Raw genomic sequence first — 26694 nt, 5'->3', positions numbered from 1 at the left:
GCGCTGCGGGGCCCCTGCCCCCGGGAGCCGAGGGCGCGGACGCGGGGCTGCACGCCCGGGGGGCTGCGGGGGCCGCGATGTTCAGCTGGCTGGGTTCCGACGACCGCCGGCGGAAAGACCCCGAGGTCTTCCAGACGGTGAGCGAGGGGCTCAAGAAGCTCTACAAGACCAAGCTGCTGCCCCTGGAAGAGCATTACCGCTTCCATGAGTTTCACTCGCCCGCCCTGGAGGATGCGGACTTCGACAACAAGCCCATGGTCCTGCTGGTGGGCCAGTACTCCACGGGGAAGACCACCTTCATCAGGTGAGCCGCCCCGGCCCTGGCCGCCTGCCCGCCTCCCCGCCCGGCGCCTGGGTCCTCCGGCGCTCCTGGCGGCCCCCTGCCCGGGACGAACGGGAAGCCTTCCTTCCCTGGAGGGCGCTGAAGAAAGTCTGGTGTTTGTGTGCGCAGAGCTGACCCCACCGTTTCACTGCTGGTCCCCCACCCCGCCCTACCTACTGCCTCTCTGCTCCCGAGGTCAGTTTGAAGTGTTCAAGTTCAGAGCCCTCTGCATTCCCCCTCATTTTATGGATGATGAAACTGAGGCCTGGACGGCACAGTGAGAAAACTGGTCACAAGAGCACCTTATTGCTGGCTGGGGGTGCCTCACACCCTCACTTATTAGGGGCATGCCCTTCATGGCCTGGACCACCTCCCCTGCCTTTTAAAGGGCTCAGCCACTCACGTGGGGGGCTCTGCAGCTGCAGCTGAGGAGGTGGACTGGGGACTTAGCTCCTGCTGGGGCAGTGCCACTTGTCCTTTTTTATCAGCTTCCCTCTCTGAGCAGAGCTCCTTGTGTAGATCTCTTGGAGACTGGACAGGAACGTATCAGACGCAGAATGCTTTTTTCTCTTCCCCTGTTTGATCTTAATGGCTCAGTAATAACATTAACGTATTTTAGAGGTGGAAGAGATGTGGGCAGATTGTCTCATCCAGTCCCTTGACTTGGCAGGTGAGATGACCCAGGCTTAGAGGGGTTAAGTGACTGTCCAAAGCCCCGTAACTGAGTAGGAGGCCCACCTGGGCTGCTGGTCTTAGATGCATGGGCGGAGATGCTTGGCTAAATGCCCGTGACTCTGAGGGTGAGTCATCTATTCCCTTCAATTCCAGAATCCTAGGCCTGAGGGGTCCTCAAGAAGGCAGCCTGTCCACCCGGCACTCGGAGAAGGTCCGTACCTTATCCACCAGAGTGATGACCATCTTTCCTATCTTTGCAGGACAGGCTTCTCTCCAGACCTCAGTCCATACAACCTGCAAGGCCAGGCAGTTTCCTCTGGCCTCATTTACAGCCATTGCCAAGCTGCTGCAGGTGCTTTGTGGCCCTCTGTCGAGTCAGACTCCTGTTGTGTGGCAAAGGGTGTGGTGGCCAAAATCAGTGATGCTCAGCTCCTGCAGAAGGTTTCAAAGCAGGGTTCCCATTCAAATCAAATCTTGTTTCCATCCCAGGCAAATATTGACCAGCCGAGCACCTGCACCATGCAAAGCACTGTGCTTTGTTTGGCAAGAGCAGAAAAGTTAACAGTCTGGTTACTAATTTTCTAGATACTAATTTTCTCTAGTGCTAAGCTTATACACAAGCCTTCTGGGAGCAGGGCTTGCGCCATGCTAACGTGTCATGTCTGAACAGAACACCAGATCGGGTTTCCCTTTGCGGGGTGGACAGCCTTGGGCTCAGCAGCTTTGAAGGCTGAGTGATTTCTAAAGAAGTTAGGTACCCGGGGTGGGGGGTGGGGAGCTGTTGGCTTTTGGATACCTTCTGTTGTCAGAACTGCAAGGACTCTTAGCAGTGAATCTAATCCATTGCTTTCTTAGCTTTTTAAAAGGTCAGTATATCCTTTGAAAATCTAACAAAAGCTGTGGCCCTATCTTTAGAAAAAATGCACAGATACATACACAGAAATGTACAAATTTACATATAATCTCACGGGGAGAACCTCTGATGGAACCCACTTCCCTTAGTTCAGTAAGCACCTATTGCTGCCCAAGGCACTTCAGAGCTCCTTAGGCTCTGCACAAGATTTCCTTTGTCATCCGTGTCCTCCTCCGTCTGGCCTGGTTTGTGCCCCACGGGAAGGTACGGGCCCTCCTTGGCCCTCTGGACACACCTTGGTTATAACCCCTGGTACATAATGTGGAGCTTCTCCTTCCAGTAGCACCAGAACTTATAACTGTGCCTTAGCTCCCTGGGGCCCTCACCTGGGGTCTCAGCTCCGGGAGGCTCCCAATAGATGTTTACAGAATGGGAGGGAAGATGGGGAAAGGCGAGTGTCTCCAGGGACAGGATCCTGGAGCGGCAGACAGGTTTAAGTGCTTCTTGACTGAGACACTCTCCTTGCTTTGCCTGAGTCATGCTGGCTGTTAACTGGGTCCTAAGAGAGTGGCAGAGTCAAGTCGCCATAGATTATTCCTTATCTGAGGGAGACAGGAAGGCCGGGAGAGGCAGATCCCTCGCTTTCTTAACCTCCAAGTACAAGACTTCTCCCTCCCCAGTCATGTAGTAACTGAATTTAGCTCAGTGCATCAAAAGCCATCCCCCTCGAGGGAGAGTCCACCCCGAGGGTGGGAGGGGTTGTAGCACAGGCAAGCCCTCCAAAACCAAATTACATATTTTCCTCCTTTTCATTAAACCCACTAAGCAGCTATTTTTTTTCCATCAGAAAATGTAGACCAGAATACCTTAGAAGAGGAAGAAAAAAAAATCACTCACAAGCCCACGACTTAGGGGAAAACATTTTTAAATATAAATACATATATACTTATCTTGCCGGTATATTTAGCTATTTTGTAACACAATTGCCATAATGTAATCCTGCATGCTAATGTATTTCCCTTAGAGAAGGAGCATTTTTAAATGTCACTTCAAAAATCTTTGTAAGCATTATTTTGAAGAGCCGCATGATATTTTGCTGTGTGTAATTGCAATTATTCATTAACCAGTCTGCTTCTTTTGAATGTTTGAGGTTGTCTCTAATTTTTCAGTTGTGGAACCACCCTCACTACCTCTATGCGTAATATTTTTCTACATATTGGACTGCTTTCTCAGAGATTCCCAGAAGTGAAATCACTAGGCCAAAGGTTGTACAGTTTCATCATGCCTTTAAGTTTTTCTGGTTTTTTGATTTTGGTGCTAAGAACCGTATTTCTGAGTTGCTTTCCAAGAGGGTAGGTTGATACAACACCCCTTCCCCAGAGCGATGACGAAGGCCCCAGTTGGAGGAGCCACCAGTGTCTCGCTCCCTCTCCCACCCCTGCTGCTTGCCTGAGTGCCCTGATTCACACAACTCCATCCTGGCCTGAACCTGTGAGGGACGGAAACAAAGACTTGCCTCTTCATTTCCTGGCCCTTGGCCCTCCACCTCCTGAGTGTCCCTCCACTTTCAGTTTATGTACTTGCCATGGGGTCTATTTCTCATCTCAGGAAGAACGTGCAGAAAAGGACATTCTCCTGATAACTAATTCTTCTGATAACTAATTAATGTGCTATGATCTCTGCTTGAAATAGCTTCCCTGGCCTACAACCCACAGTAATAAAATAAACAATAAATTGGCCCAGTAGCTGCTCCCTCCACACAGGCTGCCTCTTCGGATACAGTAGCGCTGTGTCCCTCTGGCCCTGGCAGCCTTCCTCCAGCCTCTGCTGTTTGCCTCCCTTCACCCTTCCTCTCCCTGGCACGCAGCCTTCAGCCCCTGCTCCCTCGCACGCTTGGCCCCCTGGTCTCCGAGGTGCATCGCGGCTGCCCCAGGGGCTGAGCAAGGCCCGAGTGCTCCGGCGGGCTGGGAGGGGGCCTGGCTGGGGCACAGCAGAAGGCAGAATGGAAGTGGGGGACCAGGGGATGGAGTGGGGGGCCTGAGGCGGCCTGAGCGAAGCTGCCTGGGTCTCCACAGGGAGGTCTGGGCTGGTCCTGAAGACCTGACGCCTGTCTACAATGGGACTCGGGCTGCGAAGTCTGAGCGTGTGGTGGGGCTGCAGGGCTGAGGTGGGGGCTCCTCAGGGGGCCCTGTGGACCTCCCTCACTTCTTCAGGGGGCTCTTTGCATCCTCCCACAAAGGTGACTCAGCATTTGGCTGGTGTGTGCTATCTCTCATTACGACCCTGGAGTCCCCACAGCCCAGGCCTCATCCCTGGGTTTACGGCATCTCCACCACGCAAAAGATGATCCTCCGGAAAGCCAGAGGACTAGGGAAAGGGGCCACCATTCCAGGTGGACCCACTGACCTCTGCAGGGTCTGTTCTGCTGACCATGGTCCCTGTAACACCCCAGTCATATCCTCCCGCTGAGGGTAGAGGACACCCTTCTCCTGTGAGGGCTCCCGTTTGCTGGTCCCTAAGTGGGAGTGGGTGGAAGTCTGGCCATCTCTTGCAAGGCTAGAGTGTTACTCCAAGGAGAAGACTGCCTCAGGCCAGAGGAATGAGTCCACCTGCCTCAGGTCTGGTGTCTGGAGGGCATCAGGAGAAGCATTTATTGGCAGGAGGGGACCTCTGGAGAAAGGCCTCCAACCCATTCCCACTGACGGTGAGGCCATGGAAAGAACGCAGGCTGGCTTAGCAGAATCCAGGCTCTCCCAGTGCTGGCCAAGAGACGTCATCAGGAAGGCCTAACCTGTCCCAACCCCAGTCTCCTCATCTCTGACATGTGACTAGCAACAACCAACTCTGTAGGGTTTCTCTCTGGATTAAGAAGGGAAAGAACCAGTGTAGCACCAGTTATGTTCCAGGCACTGCGCTTGGGCCTTTACTATTTACCCTCCTCTTTCTAGCTGATTCTTTAAGCAGAGGCTTAGAGGCTGGCCTTCAGGAGGTGGGGGAAGCCTTGTCCAGCTCCACCCACAGCTGGGATGAGGGAAAGGGGAGGGATGTGAGGGAGGCGAGCATCTTGCCTCTACCTCCAAAGACTTGAAGAGAAATCGGAAGGGGGCGGCGGGCAGTGCTGGGTCAGTCGTGGACTGGGTGGGCCGGCCTGTTGCAGTGTGGGTGCGGGAGAAGGAGGCTAGTGGAAGGCTTGACAGCCTGGCCACAGGTCTCCTCTGTGCTGGGGTCACTCTGTCCCATGGCAGAGGCTGCTCTGTGCCAGGGACAGTGGTAGCTGCTCCGGGAAGAAGAGCTGACTCAGCCCTCAGATGGCCCATCTACTACCTCACTTTGTGATTATAGGGTACTTTCTGGTGTCCCTAAAACCTCCTGAGACAAGTATTACCCAACAGGGCGAGTATTATTGCTTTTGTTTTTTTAAGATTTTATTTATTTGAGAGAGAGCGCTTGCGCGTATGAGCAGGGGAAGGGGCAGAGGGAGAGGGAGAGGGAATCTCAAGCAGACTCACCACTGAGCGTGGAGCCCAACGTGGGGCTCGACTTCAAGACCCTGAGATCATGACCTGTGCCGAAATTAAGAGTCAGATGCTCCACCAACTCAGCCACCCAGATGCCCCAGTATTATTGTTTTGACCCTGTTTCAAAGCTAAGGGCCTGATGCTTAGAGAGAGCAAAGACACAGGTGTACAACACAAATATCTGTAACATAGAGGGGAAAGCAACCTGTGCTGTAGAGTCTGAGGATATGCAAAGAGCTGTGGCCTGTGGTCTGGCCCCGCTGTCGAGGGCACGGATACTTTGGAGGCAGACCTGGTTAAGATTCTTGGCTCCCCGCCTTTACCCTGGGTGCTTTGGTCACTAGTAAAGCAGGCCACATGCTTAGATTGCCAGCCAGGCAGGACACAGAAAAATGAGGAAAATGTTAAAAAATAATTTGCTTTAAAAAACGTGAAATAAAATTCTCCTCATGAGGGAAAATCAGAATTGCGTAGGACTTCCTTACACCTCTGTGATGGTTTAGTATTTGTTCAATTTTGCAGTGGATGGCCAGGGGGCAAAAGTGTTCACCAAAATCTTTTCCACTCTTAGGGCCTCTAAATATTGTTCTTTGGCCTCAGAGTGGGGCAACTTCCATCTCAATTTGCTCAGCTGCAGACGTAAAGTAATGCTGCCATCGCACGGTGCTTCTGGGACTGATTAAGTGGAGTAATATGGGGGAGAGGTCCTGGAACAACACCTGCCACACTGTGGGTGCCCAGCCTGCCTGTCCCTCTTTATTCTTATGTGTCCCCATCTCAGCCATTCCCACCCAGGCTTGAATTAACTTTTCTTTTTTTACTCTGCTGTGGGAATGTTTTTGCCTGGCAACAGAGGCGATCTGTATCACTCCCCATAGAGAAGCAGCCATGAGATCCCTCAATAGCTTTTCCTTTCTGGACACAGTGGTGGCTTTGTGAAGGGGGCACTCGGTGCTGCAAGCCATACCCAAATGTCCCTGAGAATTTACCAAGCGCTGGGTTCTCTGGCCTGCCTGTGTCTCTGGACTTGCTGGTGGCTCTGTTGGATTCTGTGTTTCTCCAGACCCATGTGTGGTCAGCCGATTGGGGTCACGCGGGTCTAGCCAAGAGGGGCAGGACAGCAGGCCCAGCCGCCAGGCCTTGGCTGCCTGAGGCCGCAGCTCCAGAATTGCCTGGAAAGTGGCCCCTGTTATGCTGGGAAGTGTCACCCTTTGTTCATCTGCTGGTACACCGTGTCTCTCCCAGGGCTGGAATGTGAGGCGCCTGTGTCAGGAAGATACTTTGTCACTGGATTTGGCCCTCTGCAGGCTAGGCATTCTTGAGGCCGCCTCGGGCCTGTTTCTTTCCACCCATCTGTATGTCAGCTGTGCCTGACGCCTCTGATGGCATCCAGCACCCTGCTCCAGGCTCAGAATTCCCACTTGCCACACTCTCTGCCGGGAGGGCCCTGCTAAGGCTTCTCACCCAAGCACACACAGTATAGGTGCTCCATTTCCACCACAGGTAAGAGTGGATGGGGCTTTCCCTGGGCACAGCCAGAACTCTCAGGAGGCAGCTTCAGGTTTCCAGAATGGTCTTGGAGAGCCAGTGGGCTTGGACCTGCTCTGGTCACCCCAGCAACCACTTCTATGGGCCACATCCCACTCATGGAGACTGAGCTGTGAACCTCAGTGGTGGGTGTTTGTGGAGATGAGGACATTCCTCGGTTTGTGGGCACCAGAGCCTAACTCTCCCTGCAAGGCCTGGATCCTGTCCAGGCTCCTGCCAGACCCCTGTGGGGCTCAGCCTTTTCCCATTTCCTGGTCAAGGAACCTAAGGCAGGAAAGGAGACATTGAATGTAGTGGTCAGGGACATGAATTCTCAAGGCCGAGTGCCACTGTTCAAATCTTCGCTCTGCTATTCACTGACTGCATATCCTGGGACACACTGTTTGACCTCTGTCTCCTCTTTTTTACAATGACTGGTAATCTTGGTGCTGGTACTGGTTTAAGTGCTTAAGGCCTGCAACTCACAGGACCCTTGGAACACCCCATGACATGGGTTTTCTCATTAGGCCCACTTGATGAGAAGGATCATAGTGCTCACATCTGAGAGATGAAGATGAAATGAAATAATCCATGGAAAAGTCTAGAACAGTGCCTGGCACATGGCAAGTGCTTAATATATCAGAACTATAATCTCCCATGTCGTGGAGATGGTGAAGTCCGCACAGCATATGTACCTACTGCAGGGCATATCCCTCATGGTTAGAGAAGCAGGTCGCTGGCCCCAGGTAGCTGAGATGCCCTGCCTCTCCACTGAGGCCCTAGAGAAGGTGTGCTTGAGGAAGCCAGGCATGCTGTCCAGGTGTGCAGCTGTTGTCATTTCTTCTTATCACAAGTCAAGTGCCAGCTTTCAGTGTGGTCCTCTGATGGGAGAAAATCCCGCCTCCACACCTGGATTATAAGGCTGACCTGGAGAAGATGAGGGGCTTCCCAAGGCAACCAAGAACCCTCTAGTGTGACAGGGGTGACCTCCTGGGCAGCAGCTTCTCTGCTGGCTCCTTGGGGAGGGAGCCCATAGCAACCCCACGTCAATTGCCCTGTGCCTCAGAGTAAATGAGTGGCTCAGAACACTTCCTGGAAGCACACGCAGGATGTGGAGGAGCCAGAAGAGACCCCAGCAGGTCTCCCCAGCTACCAGCCTGTTGAGCAGAGCCTGACCGGTGCTCCAGGTCCATGTTGGGGAGGCTTATGGTGGAGTCATGTCTGCCAATCCCAGCTCTGCCCTGACCTGTGGGGCCTTGATCAGCCCACTGTTAGGGCAAGACAGCCCTTCAGCTAGGGATTTGGGTTCCTGCTGCACTACCAGCTGTTTAACTTGGAGAAAGCCACATAACCCCACTAAGCTTGAGGTCCGTCAGCACCTGCCTGTAGGGCTGCTGTAGAGCCCTGAGAAGTTCTAGTGATTAGGGTAATGTCTGGCAGGTGGAAATGCTACTGAGCATCAGTGGTTTTATCAGTGAAATTGGGAAGGCTGGTCTAGAGCACGTTCTCAACCCAGGCTGCATGTTAGAATCAAGGAGGGAGTTCCTAGAAAGGACAGGTGGCCTGTGCCCTCCCACCCCACCCTACCACCCCCAGCCAGTGGAGCAGGGCCTCGGGGTGGGGTCTGGGCACCATTAGCTAGAGCTGCAGGTAGCTCAAATGCGGTCCTCAGACCGCTGGTCCAGGAGGAGGCTTTTGCATTCCTTTTCTTCATTCTCTGGCTCACTGCCTTTGCCCTTGACCTCTAAAAGGAGCTATGGAGACAAGCAGTGGCCTGGGGCTCACCCTTCCCCGGACCTGGGGAAGAGCAGAGGGAGGCACCTGCCACCTCAGGCTGCAGCCTAGTACCGAGGCCAGAGGGTAGGACCAACAGTCTTAGATGGGATGGAGACCGACTCTTCACAGTGTGCCCTTCACACCGTATGATGATGAACTGTTTTTATATTTTATATTAAATGACTGAGTGACCATGTAAATGAGTACAGACCTAAGGAGAGTCAGCCAAGTCTATGGATGGCCTCATTCTAAGCTGTTTTTGTGCGGGCACTTGAGCAGGCGACCTTCAGTGGTGAAGTCTGCTGGACTCTGTGCAGGATTCAGTCTCAACCTGTGCTTTTTTTTTTTTTAAGATTTTATTTTATTTATTTATTTATTCAGAGAGAAAGAGAGAGAGGCAGAGACACAGGCAGAGGGAGAAGCAGGCTCCATGCAGGGAGCCCGACGTGGGACTCGATCCCCAGTCTCCAGGATCACGCCCTGAGCTGAAGGCAGCACTAAACCACTGAGCCACCTGGGCTGCCCTCAACTTGTGCTTTATTGCTGAGCCCAAACTTGCTTTCCCCTCACCCCCAACTCCTGATTCGGGGAGGGAAAAAGATAAAGACCAAAAAGCACAGATTAGATATTTTAAGTTCAGCTTACATCCTGCTTCCTCCCCAGAGGCTTTTGCATTTCCCATCCAGGGATATCTGTCCCTGCCACAGAACATCATTGCTGTTCACCTGCCCCTCTGCCGTGACACGCATCATCACCCACCAGTGGCAGACGTGCACACCTGTGCCCTGAGAACAGAACCCTGTGTGATGACTGTGCTCCCTTCCACCAGGTACCTCCTGGAACAGGACTTCCCTGGCATGAGGATTGGGCCTGAGCCGACCACTGACTCCTTCATCGCCGTGATGTATGGACAGGTGGAGGGGATCATCCCTGGGAACGCCCTGGTGGTGGATCCTAAGAAGCCTTTCAGGAAGCTCAACGCCTTCGGCAATGCCTTCTTGAACAGGTGCGTTCTCCGAACACACGTCCTAAGTTCTCTTTTCTTCTTCTTGGAGTTTGAAAAGGAAGGGATGAGGTCTTGGGAGGCTCAGTGCCTTCTCCATACCCAGAGTCTCGTGGTGGTCCCGTTCTTGTTGGGAATGTAACTGAGGTAGTCACCACTGATTAGGGATGTAGGAAGTAGGCTAATTCCTCCTGACCGTGGAGTAGGGAAGGATACACCAGTTAACTCACATCCCCATAATCGGCACCTCCTCCAATAAAAGCAGAGGGCTGTACTGTGTCGGTCCCAGCTCCTGTCTATCCAGCTGACCCTTGAACAACTCAGGTTCGAACTGCATGGGTCCATTTATGAGCAAATTTTCCACTGTGTGGGGTGGGACAGGGGGGATTGACACTTCTAACCCCCTCAATATTCAAGGGTCAACTCTACTACAGAGGGAATTTGCATCCAACTGGAAGGAGATAGAGGAAGGCTCCCCTCTGTTCCTGGGCATTATCTTTCCTAGGTGGAAGGAACCCTGTGCTAAGGGTGGGAGCCCTGAGTTTGAGCAGTGCCTCTCCTACTAAACTCACTGTGTGACCTTGGACAGGTCACCTCTCCTCCCCTGGGACGAGTGTAAGTCTGCCGACACCAGGGTCATTGGGTCATCCTGGGTGATGAAAGCTGTAGGTAGGGAATGTGTGGCCAGCTGAGCCATTATTCCCATTATTATTCTGCTTACGCAGAATGCAGGCTGACCCCGACCACACTTGTTCTGCACATCCACACCGCAGCTCCGTGTATGTATTGCACCTGAACAACGTTAACTACTTTCTCTACTAGGAGGCATTTAGAATAGAGGCAAAGATGATGGGCTCTGGCATCAGATCTCCTGGGTCCAAGTCCTACCAAAGGGCACCATGGATCTTAGACAAATTACTTAATTTCTCTGTGCCTCACTTTGCCCATCTGTGAAATAGGGTAAGAGTAATATCCTTCTCCAAGGCAAGAGGGCTGATGAGGCCTCTGTGGAAAAGTTGGCATTAGCCATGGGTGTTCAATGATAAGCGAAATGATGCTGAAAAGGTGGGACAAAAGGACACTTCAGGTAAAGAAAACTGAGGGGAAAATCCCCAAAGAGCAGAGAGGAATGAAAGAATATGGCTCGCTGCAGGAGCCTGGGAGCAGAACACGGTGCTGTGAGCTTTGCACTTTTCTCCAGGAGCACTCAAGAGCTGAGAGGATGGGTGTTTAGACTGGTGTCGGTGTGGCACCTGCCAGGTGTGTCTGCTGGGATGACAGGGGGCGGAGGAAGCCCCCTTGCAGGTGCCTCGAGCACCACCGCAGCCACACTCCAGGAGCCTACCCCCAGACATCGGCTCCCGTCCCAGCGCTGCCCAGGGGTCCTGTTCAAGCCCACTCCAACCCCCTTAGCCGCCGCCTCCTCCTCCTCCTCCTCCTCCTCCTCCTCCTCCTCCTCCTCTTCCTCCAGTGGATGCCCTTGCCTCCTGTTCTAGAAAAGATGGAAGCCAGGATGGGTGGAGTCCCTGGAGCTGGGTTTTAATCTGTCCAGGCTCCCAGGTCGCCTGCATCCATCCGAGCCCACTCCCACCAGTCTGCAGAAAGCTGTGTTCTCTTTCCCCTCCAGCTCTCTGCCTCCCTTCCCCACTTCGGGGTGCTTCGGGGCCAGCTACTCAGGGACTGCTCCATCAGCGGTCCCTTCTTTCTGACAAAGGCACCCCCGCCTCTCCCCTCCATGCTCCACTGACCTCCGTGCAGCAGACCCTACCAGTTCGTTCTCACTTCCCTTCACCACCGAGTTTCATGGCATCACCTGCTCACTTCGCCCTGTGTCCCCATCACAGCTGCCCATGCAAAGGTTGCTGTGACCTCTCAGTGATCGGGAGCCGAGGGTATTTCCCACCCTTCCCTCCCCCTGCTTCTCCTCGCTGTCATTTCCTCTCAGCCTATTCCCTCCCAGCTCCCCAGTGCTCCTCCTGCCTGCCTGGCCAGGCCCTGTCCAGTCTGCTCTGTCCCTTTCTCTCTGGCTCCTGTAACCTGGTGTCACCCTCAGCGGGCCCCACCATCAGCCCTCTGCCCTTCCAAGAGCTCAGCGCAGGTGAAGCCTCAACCACAGCCCCCGTCCCAGACACCAGCCCATGCACCTGACCACCTCGTCGCCAAGTGTCGGAAACCCAGGTGACGCCAGCTTCAGCAAGATGAAGAAATCTTTGTAGAATACTTGACTGTGCTGTAGAACCTAGGGACCAGAATGAGGCTGGGCCTCAGGAATAAGGAAGGCACGGGCTTCGACAGGCCAGGGGCTGTGTCACCAACTTCCCCACCCCATTACCTAGCCAGCCCAGCACCGGGCACGTGGCCAGCACTCCATACTGGGCTCACTGACAGCTACTGTATCTGACTGAGTCACTCTCTGCCTAAAATGTTCCTCAGCATAAATGGGTTTCTGTTGCCCTCAGTACAAAATCCACATCTCTCGAGGCCCTCACGAGGAGGCTAGAGCAGCCCTGCCTCCCTCCCAGCCGCACCCCCGGCCACCCCAGCCTCCTCTGTGCAGCCTTCCCTGATGCCCTCTTCTGTATGTGCCTGGCCTCCTCCCCTACCCTGCCTCTCTGCTGCCATCCCACTGGGAATGACACCCCCGGTGTATCTGAGGGAATGAGACATCTGTTAGGCTTCTGCCAAAAACGGCATCTAAGAGAGAAGGCTCAAAGTAAGAAGGACCTAAGTTAGGTTTACCAGTTTGTATTCTGAGACTTCAGGATGTAACCCTAGAAATATTTCCTTTAACAAGGCTTAGCCGCTATCTTAATAGCAGTGCATTTGGAAGCCCAAATAAATGTTCCTGGGTGGCGTGACCCATTCATCAAGGCCAGCTCCGGTGCCTCCTCCTCCAGAAAGGCCTCCCTGGAAGCCATCTCTTTACCTAGGATTTCCTGAGCCCCTCACCTGACCTCCCTGAGGGCGGGGGAAATGGTCTCATTTCACCTCATATTGTGATTGCCTGTGCACACACCTCCTCTCCTCACCTGACTGTTCCTTGGGGGCAGAGATTAAGGTTTGGATGTCTTTGGAGATTGAGGTTTGGACAGTGTCCCTGACAGCAGGGAGCTCACAATTGAAGGATCACGGCTGCCTCAGGATCACCCAGGGAGCTTCTTCAAAATACAGGTCCTGGGCCTAGTTCTAGGGCGGAGTCTGGCCTGGAGCCTGGGAGTCTGTACTGGAGGCTTCTGAACCTCCGTCTCAGGGCGGGGGTGTGGGAGGCCACGTGAGAGCCAATGAGAGGCCAGCGCAGGCCTGCTGTCGCCCCATGCAGATTCGTGTGTGCCCAGCTGCCCAACCCCGTGCTGGAGAGCATCAGCGTCATTGACACTCCAGGGATCCTCTCTGGGGAGAAGCAGAGGATCAGCCGAGGTAAGTGAGGCACCTGCTAGGATTGGCTCTGGCTCTGCACTAAGTTCTTTCTGGCATGTTCTCGTGCTTCCATTCTATGAGATAGACCCCAGGTCCTACTTGTACCTTGATGAGCTTGCGCTGCCTCATGTGCCATGTGGGATGATCCTAGGCAGGAGCCGGAGGACAGTTTGGGTCCACTGTAGCTCAGGAGACAGCTGGCCACAGTCTTCTCATCTGTAAAAGGAGACATCAGTGTCGCCTTACTCACCTCATCAGGTTTATTCATCCTCCAGGAGGCAGTACCATGGGCCAGACCCTGGTTTGCTTCTGAGGCTCCTACAGTCCCTGGCCTAGGGAGCCTGCAGCCTGCAGGAAAGGCAGATGCCTGCAGAGAACTTCAGCCCAGTAATGCGAGGATGGGGGCACGCTCTGGGGCATAAGAGTAGGGAGCTGGGTATGTAACAGCACTTTGAAAACTGTCCACTCCAGACAGATACGGGGCGATTTCTCACCAGGGAGGTCCCTGGACCTGGCAGTCAGGAGATGGAACTCTGGCGCCAGGCTGCCAGCGTGCTAAGCCTGCCTCCACCGCATCTTAGCTGAGTGAGCCTGGGCAGGGTTCTTGGCTTCAATTATGCATCGCTAAAATAGGGGGAAATGATTCTATCTACCTTACAGATTATTTGAGGATTAAAAGAAATAATACAGGTATAAAGCCCTCTGCCTGGCCCATAGCAAGTGCTCATGAGTATAGAGTATATGATCATCATCATTAGCTTTCCTAGCTCTAAAATGCTTAAATGATGCTGTACAAAAGCAAAATCTGCTCCTGGCTTTCCACCCCAGTCTCTCCTGCCACATCCTGCCAGGTGCCACAGGTAGCTCCCTGCCCTTTCTGGGTGTCCAGCAAGCAAAGCAGATGAAGCTGCTCCCACCCCAGTACTGGAGCTAGGAGCGGGGCTGGAGCCAAGTCTGCACTCAGAAGTCAGCCTCCGGGAAGGGAAGCCTTGGGACCAGCAGGGGTTCTGGGCAGTAGCCGTAGGTGACTGACTGCTTCCCTCCTGCATGTGCATTGGCTCCTGCGCTCTGCAGCCAGACACAATCTGTCCTGCAGCGTGTCTGTGTCACTGTGCTGGGGCCCAGAAACCCCCTCCTCCAAGGGCATGGCCCACATGGGCTGGCATCTGTTTAACCCCAGGCTCCTGGGTCCCTGGGAGGAGAGCCCCTGCCTCATGGGCAACAGGTCAGCGTCCCCAAGGCTGTACCAGGGGAGGCCCAAGTGCCATCGGGGCTAGGCTGGGTACAGGCCCGGCGTGTCAGAACTGGGCCACCGTGAGCACTCCTGCCAGCTGCCCCAGCTTCCTCTCTGAGGAGAGCAGCTCTCTGGCATGGCAGGACCCAGATCAGCTCCGCCATGGCTGTATGAGTGGGTACAACCAGCCCTGGCAGTGGGTAGACAGGGAAGGCAGTGGGAGAGGCCTTCAGGTCAGCAGCCCGCTCCAGGGCCTCAGGACCCTGGTCCGTCTTGCAGGAAAGTCGGAGCCTGCTCCTCAGGACCCCATTCGGGAGCACGTGGGCAGAGGGGTGGGCAGAGGCCCCAGCAGGAAAGCCCTGCCTCTCCCTCCCTCCCATTTCACTGAGGAGATGACACCTGGGAGCAGACCAGGAGGGGCCTATGCTAACACACCATGTGATCAGCAGGTTAGCCATGGGATCCCGGGGCTCAGGCTCCCTACTTCTGGGCCGTATGGTGGTGCAGGAGCTGAGGAGGAGCTGGTCTGGAGACATAAACCCACCCACAGCCCTGGGAAGAAAGGCTCACCTGCCCTCTCCCCTGAGCCTTTGTGAGTCCTGAGGTACTCGGTCCCAAGCCCTGTGGAGGGGAGGCTCAGACATCTTTGTTTCACTTTTATTTGTTTCCCTAAACACACTCCCCGTCCTTACCAGCACACCTCCCCCACCCCCTGCACCTGCCCAGTTTCATCTGGGCTCCCCCTGAGTTTAGGCCTAAAGGAGCTTTTCTGTTTCACCCTGACCACCTGGGTCTCCTCGAGGAAGGCTCAGGAGAGCCACAATGTCTCAATCTCCAGCACCTGGGGGTTGGGAGGGAACGGTGGCACATGTGCCTGACAGGTGAGTCTAGAGAGGACTCGGGCCTCTAGGATCTCCGAGGGCACTGGATTGGGAGTTCGGAGCCCTGGGTTTTAGGACTAGTATGGGTCTCAACAGGTTGCATTTTCTCTCTGAGCCTGTGTGTCCTGTGTAACAAGGGGTAATGATGGCCATCCCATGACCTTGGGGGGTCTACCGATGGTAATGGAAACACAGACATCAGCTCTGGGCCTAGATCACCGGGTGCTCCCTTCTTTCCCCTCTATCTGCCAGCCAGGGCTGCCCATTATACAATCCAGGGTAATCTATGTGAATGCTCTCCCTTGCGGGTGTGCGTGCACCGCCTGTGCAGCTCTATGTGGCAGGCCTGCTTCCAGGGACTCCTGCCTTCCTCAGCTCCTGTCCCGTTGCATTGTTTTCCTATTCTTGCATCTTCTCTCCGGCTTTCATCTTTGGACCTCAGGAGCTGCCCTTGGCAAATTGGGTGCTGGTTTTCTTGCCTGCCCTCCCTACCCCTTCCCGCCCCACCCCGACCTCTAGAAGTGATGGCCCCATGAATGGCTATACCAGCCAGTTCGTTCTCTCTGCCTTCCCGAGTTCACACTATAAATGCAACTGCTGGCAGAAGCGGCCTGTGATAAAAACCAGAGCTGGGAGGTGGGTACTAGCACTGTACCACCAGCTTGGGGCTGCACTGCCCTCAGCATGAGAGGGACACTAGAATGGGAGGGCCTCAGACACCCTCAGATATCAGGAAAGTTTCCAGTATGCAGAGCCTCTGCCATCCTTGCTCACAATCAGCCTCAAAACCTGGTAGTTGTGGTCTATACCTACACACACATACACCTTCACATCTACACACACATACACACACCCCCAGAGGCGTGTGCACAGAACCAAACACTCCTTGTATGGCTTCCTTCCTAGGGCACTCAGAACTCGGGGTCTGGCTGCACCACAGATTGGGTGCTTCTTCCCTTCATCTAGCCAGCTCAGGACAGGACAGGGCCCCCGTGTTGTCCAGCAGACTGTGCGCTGCACAAGCTCCCCAGGCGGAGAGGCACGTGGGGCTTGAAATCCAGCCCACGCTTCATCCACTGAGCTTCATGCTGGGGACAGTGCTCAGGAGAGTAGCAAAAAGGGGCAGCAATGCCAAATCTGCGCAGAGCTGCCTCTGGCCTGGTGGCTCCAGTGTGGCACATGCTGGAAAGGGAACTGCTCCCGAGAGCTCCCAGGCCTCAAGCTTCATGGGAAGGAGCTCTCAAGTCTTGGGCAGGAGCTGGAAAAAGTGCAGTCCTTGCTCAGGGTGTGGCCCCTCTGCTCAGGCCTAGGGGAGGGTGTCTTAGGGGAAGAGAGGAAGCAGAGAACATCCGGAAACCTGAGTCCAGGAGATCCCAGGCCAGCACTTGTCTCTGGATGAAGATGCACTGGGATGGCAGCAGAGGGGCAGGGAGGCAGTTCCTGGAAGTGACAGGATGTGCCCAGCCCTGGGTTCATTACTGGGAAGAAGCAAGGATGCAGCAGGAGTGGGACAGCTCCGGAAGCCTGAGTGTCCTTACACTTGGGAACCACATTTCCTGTTCCTTCTCAGCTGGAAATCCCCACAGGCCCCACCCTAGAAAAGCAACCCCTTGGGCATGGTGCTCACATTCCCTCCAAGGAGACGCCTTCCTGCACAGGTGAGCTCAGCAGGGCCACAGGAGGTAAAACTATGCCCTGGCCATAAAGCTGGAATGGGAACTCTGGTCTTCTGATACCCAGTCTAGTGGCTTTGGAGCACATTGTCATCTCCTGCCCAGGGGGAGGGCAGGGAGTGGAATGGGGGTGGACTCTCATCTACAGTTCCCCTGGTTGGGGGTGGGGGAAGACCATGGAGGATCTAGGCTAGTCCTTGCAGCCTCATGTCCCTGGCCCATCCCTGGACTCTCCCTGGAGGGGGGCCTGCACGTAGGGACCTCTGGGCCTCAGACTCTATGCTGTACACATGTGCCCGTGTGGGTATCATGAGCGGAGTAGACCAGCAGAGTCCTGACACCTGTCACAAGGACTCGCCGACAGCCTTGCGGTCATCAGAGGCCTGTGGTATGTCTTTTGGGCCCCTTTCAAGGTTACATGTAGGAGGCATACAATGTGATTGGTTCCCTCTTGTCATCTGAGCTCTTCACGCATTTTGAAAATTGGGGCACTTTTATTTCTTTTCTGCTAAGATGTCATTAAATCTTTGGAGGCAAGATGAGACCTTTTATGCACTTAGTCCTCTGATCCCCAGCCATAGATGACTATGCATAAGAAGGGGGTGTGGAGAGGAGTCAGGGGTCTGGGGTCCAGTCCCGCATTAGCCACAACCTGCCCATGTGAGCTTGGCCAGCTCCTAACCTCTCTGTCCCCTCTCTTCCCCATAAGATATGTGTGCCTTGTGTACCTCCTGGCATGCGGATGCTTGTGAGGATCAAGTGGATGATGTGGCTGAAAATACAGAGAAATGTGTGGTCAGCTCTCTTGTATTACACTTCAGACTGCAGGAAGCCAGTGGGTGATTGAGGAGTTGCCTTACTCATTGTTTCGTCTCATTGATTTCCTCCTGCTTGGCATTACTTAGAAATGCTTCCTTTCCAGTTCTCTGGAGCCTGGGGGTTGGTGGGAGAGCCCCGGATCTCTGCAGGCTGCCCAGGCCCTCGGCCTGATGCCCGCAGATCAGATCTCTTGGAGCTAGCAGCCCGGCTACACATGATCCCAGGGATTCCAGGAAGGCCGTCTTTGCACTCATGCACTCTCTCGGGGCTTGACTCTCCCTCCGCCTACTAGTTCATATCTCATGAGCCCTTGGGCTGCTGCAGGTACTCAGGAGCTCCTGTGGAGGGGTCTCAGAGCCATTCCCAAGACCAACCAGGGAAAGAGGATCAGTCACCCCAGAAGTTAGGGCAGAGCCTCCAGAGTGACCCTCTTGCCACTGTTAGATCCTGTTGCCGTGGCTCTACCACTGACCCCTCATCCGTCAAGTGTTCTTATCCCCACTTTTCAGCTGAGAAACTGAGGCTTGGATTTGCTAAGGCCACACAGAAAATAAATTCCAGTCCATGCCTTTCAGATGCTCCCATTCCTGAGTGTGCATAAGCCTAGTCCGGAGACAATGACCCATCCCAAGGCTGCTAGGTTCTAAATAGCTGGGTGCAAGAGGCTGAGCTTCAGAGGAAGCCCGGCCCCCACTGCTCGATCCTCATGTTCCTCCCGGCCAAATCCAGGGAGAAGGCAGCTGGCGTACCTGACTTTGTGCTTTGATAGCACACAGAATTCACAAAAGTAGGGGGATGACTAGGAGCACTCAGTGCTTACAAAATCTCAGAAAAGGTTCCCAGAAGCTGATCTGGTCCTCAGACAGGAGGAGACCTCACCCAAGCACCCCAAGGTGTTGAAGACGCCCCCAGCCTTCTTTCTCCCTGTCCTGGAGGCCCGCCTCATGTGTCACCAACATCCTTCCACTTGTGCTCCCCACCCTCACACCTCTAGTCTTAGAAGCAGGGAGAAAGGAACCTCAGAGATCTTCTAGTCCAGCCCCCCTGCTTTGACAGGCAAAGAGACCAGAGACGGAAGGCTGTTTGTCCACGAACGCACAGCAAGTATGGCTGAGCAGAAAGTAGAAGGGACTCCCCGGCCAGTGCTCCTCAGGTGACCCCTTCAGAGCACATCCCACCTTGAGAACACCAAGGGGCACCTCTCCCAGCCAAGGGGACAGGAGCAAGCAGGTGGCCATCCTCTTCTGGCAGCGATGACCTGGTGCTGATCTTGTTCCACCCGAACTGGGGGCAGGTCAGCCTTGTCCCTACTCTCCCTCAAGCCTTTGCAGCTTGAGCCCCCTCTTGCATGGCTGGTGCCAGTAGGGATTGGATAGAGTTGGTGGGGTAGGAGCCTCCTTTCCCCAAGCTTCTCTGGCCCCTTTGCTTTCCCTAGCCTCGGGAGGGGTGGCAAGAGGGTGGGGAGACATGAGCTCTGATCTTGGTCTGCCCCCTCCTGCCACATGGCCCCGCATACCCTCTGAGCCTCCACTTCCTGGTCAGTAAAATGCCAGGCTCTGGCCCCCCAGCTGGTTAGGAGTGGCTGCTCTGTGGTTTGCTTACAGGAGCAGCAGCACGCTCTCCGGGCCGCCCTGCCCAAGGCCTGCACGCAGCCACAGTCCTGTCAGGCCAGATTTGGGAATGAGCCCTGTTGCCCTCCCCAGCTACCAAGGACGGCAGGCCTGCTGGTTCTGGGCATCAGAGCAGCAAAGCCGTGACCTGCCTTCCAGGGTGGGGATTGGGGCAAGGGGGTCAGGGTGTCCTGGTTTTCGGAGTCCTCTGGCCCCCTTCCTGCCCACAGCTCTGAGGGACTGCCTTTGGGAGGTGAGAGAAGCCCTCCACCTAGCTGTACTGAGGGAAGATTAAAATAGCCGGGCCTGGGAGGGTGGAACAGACGGGAGCAGCCCCAGGGAGGGAGAGGGAGAGGGGAGCAGGAGAAGGGGCACAGGCTGCAGGCTCACTGGAAGCTGGAAGGCACTGGCCTCCTGGACTCTGTGGAGCTGCTGGGTGGGCAAGGGGGGCGGGGAGGGGTGAGGAAGGCAGGGAGGCAGGGAGGTGGCCAGGAGCAGGACAGCTGCCCTCTGACCCACATGGGGAGCCCAGGGTCCTGGCCTCACCCCTCAGTGGCTCTCTGAGTATCACCTCATCTGTGAACCTGTTTTCCCCTCCAAAAAGTGGGAGTGGGGCTCCTCACCCTGCCCACCTCCAGGGGTGCAGTGAAATGAGGTTGGGCCACGAATGTCTTGCCAGCCAGAGCAAGCACTGAACTTGGGGTTTGGGGACCTGAGTACCACGCCCCGGTGACTGCGTCCTGCAAGCAGGATGGTCTTGGCCGAGTCACTGTGCCCCAGTCTCTCGGGGGCACTGACTGTGCCCCTACCTTGCTGCTGGGCAGAGCCCGTCTCTGAATAAAAAGACTACATGGGAATAATGATGGTAATAGCAACTATGTGCTCCGAGCGCATCTGGTCCTTTTAATTCTGTTAACTCGGAGCTATAGGTATGCCCGTTTATAGGTGAGGACGCACTGACTCAGACACACTGAGTAACATGTTCAGGGCCAAATAGTGAACTCGTGGAGGACTCCGGGGGTGGGAACCCAGATCTGACTCCCGAGACCTTGCTCTATGTGCGGCGCCTGACTGCCCCTGCCCGAACCCCTCCCCGGGCCCCGGGGCCCCTCCCTCTGACCGTCCCTTTGCCACAGGGTACGACTTTGCGGCCGTCCTCGAGTGGTTCGCAGAGCGCGTGGACCGCATCATCCTGCTCTTTGATGCCCACAAGCTGGACATCTCTGATGAGTTCTCCGAGGTCATCAAGGCCCTCAAGAACCACGAGGACAAGATGCGGGTGGTGCTGAACAAGGCGGACCAGATCGAGACACAGCAGCTGATGCGGGTGTACGGGGCCCTCATGTGGTCCCTGGGGAAGATCGTGAACACCCCGGAGGTCATCCGCGTCTACATTGGCTCCTTCTGGTCCCACCCCCTTCTCATCCCTGACAATCGGAAGCTCTTTGAGGCCGAGGAACAGGACCTGTTCAGAGATATTCAGAGCCTGCCCCGAAATGCTGCCCTGCGCAAGCTCAACGACCTCATCAAGAGAGCCAGGCTGGCCAAAGTAAGGCTGGGCCCCCTGTGGGACGGGTGGGGGTGGGATGGTCAGTTGGCTGCAAGAGCTGAGGGCCACCCCCACCACCCTGAGCTACTACCTTCGGGTGTGACAACGTCCTAGAGTCCCAGCATCACCCAGGCAGCCTGGTGGTTGTGGTCACGGGCCCCGGCATCAGGTGGCCAGATGGGAGCCTACCTCCTTAGTTCTCAAACTGGGATCCTAACCCTGGTGAGGACCTTACTCTCTCTGTACCTATCTCCATGGCTATACAATGAAAGGGTGGGAGGACAAAGTGAAATAAGGAATATAGCAGGGGCAGCCTTGGTGGTTCAGTGGTTTAGCGCTGCCTTCAGCCCAGGGCCCAATCCTGGAGACCTGGGATCGAGTCCCATGTCGGGCTCCTTGCATGGAGCCTGCTTCTCCTTCTGCCTATGTTTCTGCTTCTCTCTCTCTCTCTCTCTCTCTCGAATAAATAATAAAATCTTTTTAAAAAAAAGAAAAAAAGGAATATAGCAGCTGGGCACATCACAGTGCTGGGCACTCTGGAAATGTTGGCTGTCATCATCATCTTCCTCATCACCAGCATCATCAACAGTATTACCATCCCTATTACTGCCCTGACTGTAACTCCCCATCATCCCACCCTTCCTTGAGATCTGGGAAACCAGCTCAGTGCTAGAAACCATGCAGAGGTGAGGGGGTGAGATGGGAATGATTGCACAAGTAGCAGTAGGAGGAGGGATTTATGGGAAGAGATGGGTGAGAGCCACCCCGGAGGGAAGGAATAGATCGGAAGGTTTCTCTCTGCCCCTGTGTCTCAGGTTCATGCCTACATCATCAGCTCCCTGAAGAAGGAGATGCCGTCAGTGTTTGGAAAGGATAATAAGAAGAAGGAGCTGGTGAACAACCTGGCTGAGATCTATGGCCGCATCGAGCGGGAGCACCAGATCTCACCTGGAGACTTTCCCAACCTGAAGAGGATGCAGGTAAGCAGGGTTTGGGGCTCCAGGACAAGGGACAATGTCATGTGAGCCAGCTGAGTGGCCTGACAATGGAGAAAGCCAGCCTTGCACGCCCCAGATGGAAACTGACCCAGAATCATAAGGTGAGCAGATGGCCCCAGGTTGGTGCTCCCCACTGGACGGCCACTGGCCCAGCAGGTGTCATATCTGGGCCTGGAGAGAACACAGAGCCCCAGCGCTCCCTTTGAGGCAGGGGTATATGCAATGTTTGGGGCCTGATGCCCCCAGTTTAGAACCTCCCCAATCATAGCCACCACCGCTTGGAATCCCCATCATGTGATGTGAAATGATGTCACCTAACATGGGGTCTCTAGACCTTCAAGTGCTCACATTTACCCTTGAGCTCCCACTTGAGAACAATTTGGGACACAAGCCACGGAGGCAGAAGTCTACACAGGGGCTTGCCATCCGAGGGGTACACCATGGGCCCCTATCTCGGTGTTTCTCATGTTATTCCCCAAAGCAGTCCTCTGAGGGAGACATTTTCATCCTCCTTTTGCAGGTGAGCAAACTGAGGTTTACAAAAGTAATTAACCTTTGTAATTAATTGCTGGTAGTTTTCTGAGAGAAGTGTTCACACAGGTTGCTAGTAGAAGAGCCAGGAGCTCTCCCCACAGCCCAAGAGAAAAACCACCACACCATACTGACTGGATCCTCTCTGAGCCCCTGTAGCCCCTGTAGTCTGAGGCTCCAGGAGCACCCACCCACCTTTATAGATGTTAGGAGCATCAGGGAGGTAGTATTTGCAAGGTGCTTAGCACAGAGCCTGGCACAGATGGTACTCTTAAAACGCAGTGTTAAGTTAGGTAAGATGTCACCGCTGGGGGAATCTGGGTGCTGAACACAACGGACCTATCCATATGCCCAATTTTCACCACATCTCGTGGTTCTATGATTATTTAAAAATAAAAGGTTTCTAAGAAGTAGAGAATTTTTTTAAGAATAGCAACAGATATAGTAGTAATACTGTTTATGCTCCTGTTGCTGATGGTTGGCTTGGGAACTTGTTTCTCAGCTCAACACTAGAGGTTCAAATAGGCATTTTTAGTTTCCCATGTGCTAAAAGAAAGAGAAAAAAGTAGACCTTCAAACTACACATTTGATCATATATCCATTCATTCCCATAACTGCCATCCACGAGCCAGTTTCTGACTTTAGAATTACTTTAACATAATTCAGGTTTGTCACTCAGCTGTACTTAGAATACTTCCAATTTATAAACTCTCTTTCTGTTGAGAGTGTCATGATCTGTAAGATAACATTTGAAAGGGACCATATGACCCCATTACTAATGTGAGGAATCCCTTGGCTTCATAAATGATTTCACCTTCTCATCTGTTTGCCAGTACCACGTTAGGATGTGTTGTTAGGGACGTTGAACCAATCATGTGAGTGGCCATCCTGGCGGGCATTTGTGTGGGGTGATGGGGGTACCCACTGTGCCCCTAGAAGACATCAGGATGTCTGTTTAGGAGCCCACCACACACCTAGCTGTGGTTGGGCTGAAAGAGACACCAGGGACCTTGGGAGGTTATGCGCCAAGGGGAGGAGGAAGGGCTCATCTGCTCCTGCCCTGCACACCCAACCCCCTGCCCCACTGGCCTCCCAGGTCCCGCCCTGCCTTGGAAGGGAGGTGAGAAATGCACGAGCTAACACTCTCTCTTGAAATGTAGCTGTGGGTGTTTTCTGAATTTTTCTACAGTGAACTTGATGTGCTAGTCCCTGAGACTTCCCCTGTGTACTGGTGTCTGCCCTGTGTCCTGAGCTTGCTGTGGCCAGAGCCAGGGCAGGAGCAGAAAGCTCTCACCTTGTCACCAAAAAGGCCAAGAAGGAGCTGGGTGTTCTAGACCCAGGACCTCTCAGAATTGCAGAGATGTGCGAAGTGGAACAGATTTCTCTTGCTGTGCGGTGTGGGTGTCATGGGAAGGCAAGGAGGGGAGCTTTTACAGAATCTGCCTGCCTGCCTATGTCTATTGGGTCAGGACCCTCAGGGGAGAAGCCGATATTCGAAAACTCTGTCCAGGTAATTCCAATGAGCATCCTGAGTAAGAACCACTGGTGTGAGGATGAGCCTTGGCTTCTATTGTGATTTGTTGCCTCTGCCTCAGTCTTCCCTTCCCTAAATGGGGATAGAATGTGATGTTCCTCCCTCAGAAAGGCCCTGGGGGAGTGAATGAGATCACTCAGTGAAGCCCCTGCCTTTTGCTCAGAAAGAACCCAGATTAAAGCAGAGAGACGCACATGCCCCCGTCTCAGGGGACAAAGCATTTAGGAACCACTCTTCAGTAGCCGAAACTAGTGAAAGAGAAATTTAATTGTTTTCTAGAGCATTAAAAGGATTCTAGATGAATGGAGCAAACCAGTATTGGTTAAATTTCCTTTTCTTCCCCAGACCCTTGCAACTATTCTCTCCTGAAGGCTTCCACCAAGGGCCATTGTACCTTTTTTTCTCCTCCTCTCTCACATCTTTCAGTATTTCATTATTTTGTGATTGGCTTAGCCTTCAGGGCTGGGAACATTCCAGCATTAGCAGAAGACAGGGTCCCCATCAAGGGGAACGATCTCCCTCCCTGGTCTTCTACCCTCACTTTTCTTTTTCTCTCCCTCTTCCCAGGACCAGCTGCAGGCCCAGGACTTTAGCAAATTCCAGCCACTGAAAAGCAAGCTGCTGGAGGTGGTGGATGACATGCTGGCCCACGACATTGCGCAGCTAATGGTGCTGGTGCGGCAGGAGGAGACGCAGCGGCCCGTCCAGATGGTGAAGGGTGGAGCGTTCGAGGGCACCCTGCATGGTCCCTTCGGGCACGGCTACGGGGAGGGGGCCGGGGAGGGCATCGATGACGCCGAGTGGGTGGTGGCCAGGGACAAGCCCATGTACGATGAGATCTTCTACACCCTGTCACCGGTGGACGGCAAGATCACAGGTGCCAATGCCAAGAAGGAGATGGTGCGTTCCAAGCTGCCCAACAGCGTGCTGGGCAAGATCTGGAAGCTGGCTGACATTGACAAGGACGGCATGCTGGATGACGAGGAGTTTGCCCTGGCCAACCACCTCATCAAGGTCAAGCTGGAAGGGCACGAGCTGCCCAATGAGCTGCCCGCCCACCTGCTGCCCCCATCCAAGAGAAAAATGGCTGAGTGATGGACGGAGGAGGTTCAGAGCCGGCAGGGGTCAGAGGAGATAGAGAGGATCACACACACACACACACACACACACACACACACACACACACACGTGCGCGTACACATGCGTGAAGAGCTTGAGAACTGCACTGTAGATGAGAAGGGGCAGGCATCCCCAGGCTTCCAGGCTGGTCTTTGGACACATCTCCAAGTCCTCAGCATTGGGAGACGCACGGGAGCGCTCACAGGGCCTCAGGACGGCCTCCATCCCTCTCTCCCTCCCATCTCCCACCACCCAGAGAGCTGCCTTCTCCCGCAGAGGCAGCCCCCTCCCAACGGTGGCCCCTCCACCTCCAGATCCCAGGCTCGGAGCAGATGGAAAAGGCTTCTCCCTTATTAGGCGCTGCACTGTTTGCGGTGCTGTCTTCCCCTCTTTGGCTTCCCAGAGGGAAGCAATGCTCCAGGGCCGAGAGATGTGAGGGAAGGGGCTGCTGCGGGCAGCCTAGAAGGAAGCATCCTCGGCCGGGTCCCGGACTGGAAGAGACATGGCCCTGAGCTCTGTGCTTCCCCAGGCTCAGCCTCTGTCTGCCTGGCTGACCAGTCCTTGAACCCTGCCCTTGCTTCATTTCAAAGAATCTCAGATCTGGAGAGAAAAGAGGAAAAATTGGCAGGGAAGAAGGCAAAGAAGTTGCCCTAAATCCTCAACTCAGAGCCAGTCAGGGTGGCTTTACTCCACAGATTTGGGGAGGTTCGTGTTTTTCCCACCCAGCCCTGATGTTTGAATGACCAGACCCTGCTCCCATTCATCCAGCCGCTCCTGGGTGCCAGGAACTGTACTGGGCACTTTACACACATTATCCCATTCGGCCCTCGCCACCCCCCAAGGAGATGAGCACCAGTCCCCCCACTTGGCAGATGAGGAGCTTGAGACTCAGAGGACTTTAGGTGACTTTCTCAAAGTCGCAGAAGCCACATGTGCTAGAGAGAGGATTCAGAGCCAGGACCTCAGACCCTTCCTTCTGCCGCGGCGATGTGTACAGGATCCCGGCACTGCTAGCCGCCGATGAACCGAGGCGAACAGGCCAAGCATGCAAGGCACCTCAGCCCTCCCAGAGCAGGCGGGTGAGGGAGCAGGGCCAGCCGGCATTTTGTGGGCCATCAGTCTGGCCATCTGTCACATCACAGAAGCAAACCGTGCCGTCTGGCTACGCAGCCCATGTTCCTAAAGTCACAGAAGTCCAACAGCGCCAGCGGGAGAGTGGGTCGGCCTGCTGGATGCTGTTTGCCCCTGTCAATGCTCCACCACCCACCCAGGGCCTGGAATCACCCAGCTCAGAGGCAGCCACCTCCTCTCCTCAAGTGGGTCTCGTGCTGATCCTCAGAAAGCTAATGTGGGGGGTCTGAGGTCATGTTCCCTGCAGGAGCCCCAGCGACCCTGCAGCATCCTTGACACATCCCTGCCATTCTCAGTGCCCTACGCCCTCCTTCGTGGTCTTTCCCTTGGCTTGCTTTGTGGCCACTGAACCAATCACTTTGTATGCTATACTCCTACTGTGATGGAAAATAGAAACAAGTGTAACTTATTTTATATCTATGTTCAAACTATATAGAGAATATTCTATGTACTATGATGTGCTTACTACTGCAGTGCATTTGTCATTAGTATTCATGTTAATACAGCACATTTATCCTTTGGTA

General features: G+C 54.4%; 1 protein-coding gene and 1 long non-coding RNA gene across 2 annotated transcripts in view; one reads left to right on the top strand and one right to left on the bottom strand.

Annotated features, from left to right (window-relative positions):
- Positions 1–26694, top strand: EHD3 (EH domain containing 3). Its single transcript, XM_072770623.1, has 6 exons — positions 1–304; positions 9501–9677; positions 12994–13091; positions 20445–20857; positions 21673–21837; positions 24488–26694. The coding sequence occupies exons 1-6, from the start codon at positions 78–80 to the stop codon at positions 25013–25015; spliced, it is 1608 nt and encodes a 535-aa protein (XP_072626724.1). The 5' UTR covers positions 1–77; the 3' UTR covers positions 25016–26694.
- LOC140601553 (uncharacterized) overlaps positions 7927–26694 on the bottom strand; it is a 45002-nt gene continuing 26234 nt past the window's right edge. Inside the window, exons 3-5 of the long non-coding RNA XR_012004559.1 lie at positions 13197–13307; positions 11819–11913; positions 7927–9865 (exon numbers count right to left, since the gene is read on the bottom strand). This is a non-coding gene — a long non-coding RNA (uncharacterized lncRNA). The remainder of the gene's footprint in view (positions 9866–11818; positions 11914–13196; positions 13308–26694) is intronic.

Source organism: Canis lupus, chromosome 12 (genome assembly GCF_048164855.1).
Source record: "Canis lupus baileyi chromosome 12, mCanLup2.hap1, whole genome shotgun sequence".
Classification (NCBI taxonomy): domain Eukaryota; kingdom Metazoa; phylum Chordata; class Mammalia; order Carnivora; family Canidae; genus Canis; species Canis lupus.
Note: the sequence above shows the minus strand (reverse complement) of the source record. Positions and strands in the feature narration are given on the sequence as shown.